This window comes from Salvia splendens, chromosome 15, assembly GCF_004379255.2.
Source record: "Salvia splendens isolate huo1 chromosome 15, SspV2, whole genome shotgun sequence".
NCBI classification, from domain to species: Eukaryota; Viridiplantae; Streptophyta; class Magnoliopsida; order Lamiales; family Lamiaceae; genus Salvia; species Salvia splendens.
In genome coordinates this window covers 9,959,859-9,965,882 of record NC_056046.1, presented here as the reverse complement: position 1 = coordinate 9,965,882, position 6,024 = coordinate 9,959,859, and the positions used below count along the sequence as shown (strand labels likewise).

The window sequence follows — 6,024 nt, the reverse complement described above, 5'->3', positions numbered from 1 at the left end:
CCCTGTAATTGGATAAGTATGTTTGTTTAGGGGTACATACAAGTTTGCTTCCTCTGTGACCCCTTTCAGTAGTTATTGGAAGTTTGAAACCATGCATTTGAACGCGGTTATTGTTTTCCGACGTTCTTTCACTAGTTAAAAAACAGATAAATATTACACTTGGTTTGCATGGTTAACATTCGTCACATAAATATCTAAGGCTTAGAAACTAACTAAGCTTATTTCTAGATTTTTGATATACTTATTTAAAGCTTATGATGTTGAGAAAGAGGGATATGGATATTGATCTCAAATAAATAAATAAGTCGTTAAAATAATCAAATATCATTAACGTTTAGCTAGTTATTTTTGGTAGTTTAGGTACTAGTATTTACGAGTTCAATTGTAATTTTTTTAATCTTCACATAAAATTAAATATCCAAATTAGTGGTCGTAAAAGTTGTGGAAGAAAGTTCTTGTTCTAAAAGCGTGGTTGGTGTTTTCCGCACCTAGAGAGATGCTTTCTACCTAACAAAGGTGTTGTGGCATTCTTTTATCTCTTGAAATGAATGGCTAATATAATAAGGTAAGAATTTATCATTTAAAATGGAAACCACATTATTAGAGGTAAAATTGAAGTATATCGATTTTATATAATAATATGATGGAATAATAAAATTGTTCATACAAAGATGGATTATAACAAACATAATATACCTATGCATGTTATGTGGAATAAGTATAACATGTCTATATGGTAAACTTATTCCTTCAAATATTATGAAGAAGTCATAAAACAATAAAAGCAAAAAAAAAAGTGGAATAATACCACTATAATAGTATCTCTTAAGGTTCTTGATCGTTTTTAGATTTGTGAAGGACATATTTAATTCTGAAATTTAGCGTATAATGGAATAGAAACAAAATACATATATACATACATTAATGGTGCAAATTTATCATATATTTTTACTAAATATTTCCTCTCTATCAAATTCAAGCATCCAATGATCCATCCAATCCACAACACATTAAGCTGCACAAAATTTACATTAAGCAAGTGCATGTATATATTTACAAGAAATTACTCCTCTTTGGGAATCCATCTGCTCCACCAAAAGCTCTTCCTCCGCCTGTTGAGCTCATCAACGCTCTCGTTTATCGTCCTAATGATCTTCCGCTGCACCCGAAGAGCCGATGCAAGCGCATTCCTCTGCACATTCGATTTCTCACTCGGCTTGATTTCCTGCACACCAGAACAGAACACTGTTCAACCCATCCTCTGACAAAAGGCAAGAAAATAATAAGATCATCAACTATATATGTATGTCTAGAAGCTGACCCTGAGCTCCTGCAGCTGAGCTTCGGTGAAACCACCATCTTTCTTCGTTCCTGACTTTGCCATGAGCTCGATAATCCACTTGGCAGCCTCGCTGTAGTCTTGTTGGGTGGCTCGGAAGAGCTGCAGGCGCAGGCTCTGCGTGAAGGATAAGACGAGTAGGCCTTCCTTGTCGAAGTAGGGATGGGCAAGAGCTGCTTTCGCACTCGGCCTTTGGCGTGCCTTGTAACGAACCATGGATGTTAGAAGCTCCCATCCTATGCCTCCATCCAAATCCAGCAACTCAAATCCACGCCGTAGCTCTGCCCCGGCACGGGGCTCCACAGTTTCTCTCCACGCAATTAGATCATAATCGCACCTCTTCAGCTGACGGTTGAATTGTATTAGAGCGCTGTCGCTCCGTAGCCCTGGAAACGCCTGCCAGAAAATATGTCAATTATTTGTATCTTTTCTTTTGAATTCTTGAATTCATGTTCAGTTACTTACCATTTGCATGAATATCAGGCCAGTGCTGTAGATGTCAAATCTGTCGGGAAGATTCAGCTGTTCGAAGATGTTGGCAGCAATTAGAATGAGATGTTGATGATCAGATATAAACTAATTAAAGCTTACGGTAGAAAAGATATCTGCAAACCTGCCACAGAACAGGGGAAAGTGCAGTTGCAACGGGTGCAGATGGAGCGGAGGGTGTTTGAGTACTCATAATGTATTGTTCAGGTGCAGAATATCTGAGTCGAATGAGAATAATATAAACCATTACAGTCATACAATTTAAAAGCACAAGATATAAGTAGGTAAAATCTTGAAAACAAATGATCATCTGTTTCGGACAACTTCTCGTAAACATTCAAAGATCAAATGAGAAAAAAACAACTATATAAAGCATAGCCACATGTGGTAAAAGCATGGACTCCCAAGCATACTGTTATTCCAAATTTCTTACTTAATCATGGAAGATATGATACTTTCCGAGTCTCAGTAGCTAGGTACCATTTGCTAAGAGCTGCTTTATTCGAGAGTACCTGGGATCCAATAGAAACTCTTTGGGAATATAATTGATGCCGACTCTCAAATCTGTAGCCGCTCCAAGATCAATAATCTTGAATGTACGAGATTCTGTTACAGTTTCGTTATTATATCAAGGAGTAAATCAGTATTGCTAATATATGAGAAGATAATACATTGCGAGCTGATGCATTGTGGTGCTATTACCTTCAGAGAAGATGATGTTTTGGGGCTTAATATCTCTATGAACAATTCCTGTCGAGTGCAGACTATCCAGTGCAAACAAGAGCTGTCCCATGATGGTCTGTATGATTCTGTTTTCCCTTTCGATCCCCTTAGGCATGTCTTGGACCTTATCAAGAATCAATGCTTCTACCTGAAAATTTGTCACCATGGTATCATTTTCATTGGAAATTCTTAATATAAAATTCTCAGATCTCTAAGAAAAATATAATACGTACTCCTAATCTACCATTTACTTTGGTTAAATGATTAGTTTCAATATTGTTTAATCATCTAAAGCTTCAAATAGTATAAAGGGTGAGGAAATATAACGTAGAGATCAACTGAAACGAAAGCCAACAATGGAATGCAGCATATAAGTGTAATAACACATACTACAAAACTCAAGAGAACTTAATACCATAGCTTGAATTTACAAACATTCATAAGATCTACGACATGTTAATATTATCGTACAGAGAATTTTGTGATTCAAGAAAGCACCAACATTGTATGGAAATTCTTTACTCTGAACTAAATCAGCAAGCGTGGACTCTCCTTCAAATTTCCAGATCAGCCAATATTCAGATCCTTTCTTTGCCGAAGTCTGGGACAGATACGAAAATGCATAAATTAACACTCTCAAAATTTTATCAGGGAAATACCTGGTAGACAATGCCAGTATTGGAGTGCCATAGCAAACCTCAAGAAAGCCGTACATAAAATCAGCACAGCTATTCGCACAAGCCCTTCGGACACGCTCATTCATCCATATCTCCACCGCCCCATATTCAGTAGCCTTCTTTACCACTATCTCACCATCCTACAGTTAGAGCACAATAAAAATCTTTGAGAGCAGAATACCTATGTTCTCACAAACACAGCTAAAAACACGAGAAAATCACTATGTTAACTCAACCATTGAGCACATAAAACATAACACAGTGGCTCAGTCAATCCCAAATTAAGCACCATACACCAATTCACTAATTCCTGAACACCAAATAGAAATGGTGGAATCAAATCCTTAAAAGTCCAAAAAGAAATCGTTGAGTTGACATAAAACTTTCACATCATACAACCTCTATGACAACACGACTAACTCCACCATATACCAATTCATAAGCCCTCAGCACTAAATAGAAACAAAATATAGAATCAAATCCTTGAACTCCATAAACAAATTATGAAAAAAAAACATACTTTGGAGGAAGGCTTTTTGACCAAGGACCCCCTATAAACCACTCCAAATGCTCCCCCGCCCAACTTCTTCCCCAAGACAATGTCATCCTGCAATGAAAACACAAACCACAAAATCATTTCATCAACCACCCAACAGCTCAAACCAGACAACAACAAAAGTAAAAGCTCAAATTTCAGACCTTTTTGTAAGTAGGCCTAAAGAGCCTCTCAACAAAGGCAAGAACAAACATGTCAAAGAAGCCAGGCGCCACACCGGGAGTGGCCCACAAGTAAGAAATAGTGCCCAAAGCTAAAATCACGCCAGGAACCGTAGGTGAAATCCCATTTGATTTAGGAAGCGTGCTTCTGTAAATCATATCTCCACACTCCATAACCGTGCAGGGCAGTCCAACCCCAACTCCCACGAACAAATCGTGAACAAAATTGAAAATTTGACCTCCCGCGGCAACAACTGCGAGATTCTTGGATTTGGGAGAGGATAATTTCTTGTGGGGAGTTGATTCAGTTAGGGTTTTGAAATTGAGCTTCTTGCCCAAAAATGAAGAGAGGGGGGTGGAAGTGGAGGAGGAGTGGAGTGAAACTCCACACACTCCAAATCCAGTGCTTGTGCCAACTGTAGCCATGGGGAATTTGCAACATAAAATGGTTATTGGGGTTAAGATTGGTTTTGGATGAAAGGGGGAATCATCAGTGTAACCGTTTTTGTTTCCATGAAATGAAATCTTATTTTCTGTGTGGATGGATTTTGATTTCTTTTCTTGGTAGTTTGTGATATTTTATGATTTTTTTATTTTAATATATTGACGGTTAAATTATGTATTTTTTGTGGAGGGAAAGGGGTGTCGTGAGATGGGAAGGTAATGTTAACCACACGTGACACATAGGCTTACTTATTGGAATGTAGTTCTAATGTTCTATAATTCCTCACATGAATCTTTTACTTTGTTTTTGACGAATCAACATTTTCTTAAATTTCTTTGATACTACTATATTTTATAATTTAATTCGGAAATTTTATCCAAGTAATTTTCAAGTATTTTTAGTTTTCTATAGCATGATAGCATCTGTTTAATGATGTCCCATTTCCAAAAAAAGAAAGTAAAATTACGGAAACGAAGTGCTTACACTTTGTCAAGCCCAAAAAGGCTTATTTGTTGAACTAGATAGTTCTGGGCCGAGTGAGGCCCATTTTCTGCAACATGTTTCACTATTGATTTGAGATATATCAAACTTATAGGCCCAGAGTAGTATATGACTGTTCATATTAAATTAACCTTTTTCATTTGCCTCCACTAAAAATAGCATTGTTTAACTCAAAAAGATATATCTTGTGTTTGCTATTGATAAAGTGGATGCCATGGGACAATACAGGATAATAATAGAATCCCCATTGTTGTCTCCATATTTCCCCACCAAATATATAATTTGGTTAAATTTGGGGCCAACTTATTTTGAAATATTGTTAGGTAAAGAATTAGGACCGAAGGCCCAAACTCAGAGTGGCCCATCCTGCATGTCACAGTCAATTGCATGCATGCATCTCCCTCCCATTTTCATCATTTATTCATTCCTTAAATCATTTTGTTCTAACCATGGGCATGGATGAGGAAAAAAAATCACCCATTCTTAATCAAAGTTTATGTTTTAATCCGATCAAAGATGAATATCCTGATCTAACAAATATAAAAATATCTAGCCGCTGCATTGAAATATGACCATTGATATTATATATCACTCCCTATAAAGTCAATATTGCATAACATAAAGTAGATTAAGTAAAACATAACAAGCAGTCTTTAGATTGACATCAAATTTGATAGTTTTAAAATCTTAACAGGACTATTAATTAAATCCATCAAAGTCCCAAAGTTGTGGACAAGAAGAGCACAAGTTCTGACAAGAAGAACACAGTTACATCAAAGTGGAGAACATAAGAACATGGATAGAATTAGTTAAGATGTGACTTTGATGCATAAGAGGGACTCATCTTTTTGCCCCAAATGAATTATATTGATAAATCAAATTGTTTGCATGATACAATGAATGTTATCTCGATTCATCAAAAGCAAACATTTACATAAGCATTGTATTTGAACCCATTTTAGTATTTTGTGAATGTTGGCTGGAGTTTGAGATCTCATTCAAACTACTTTGGCCCCATTACTTTATCATCGAATTGTCATTTTCATTTTTGATATAGCCAAATCTCATTTCAGATTATTCAGCGTTCTTTTTCTGCATCCCTTGCTCAACTCTATACGTTAAAGTTCATTATT

At 36.4% G+C, this 6,024-nt stretch overlaps 1 protein-coding gene across 1 annotated transcript; it reads right to left on the bottom strand.

Annotated features, from left to right (window-relative positions):
* Positions 1–894: 894 nt before the first annotated feature.
* On the bottom strand, positions 895–4,498 carry LOC121768745 (serine/threonine-protein kinase STN7, chloroplastic-like). The gene is made up of 10 exons (XM_042165286.1): positions 3,928–4,498; positions 3,749–3,835; positions 3,249–3,368; positions 3,054–3,152; positions 2,531–2,699; positions 2,341–2,434; positions 1,953–2,046; positions 1,805–1,861; positions 1,322–1,735; positions 895–1,225 (listed from the first exon to the last, which is right to left on the bottom strand). Exons 1-10 carry the CDS (start codon positions 4,369–4,371, stop codon positions 1,064–1,066), a joined length of 1,740 nt encoding a protein of 579 aa, XP_042021220.1. The 5' UTR covers positions 4,372–4,498; the 3' UTR covers positions 895–1,063.
* Between the last annotated feature and the right edge of the window lie 1,526 nt (positions 4,499–6,024).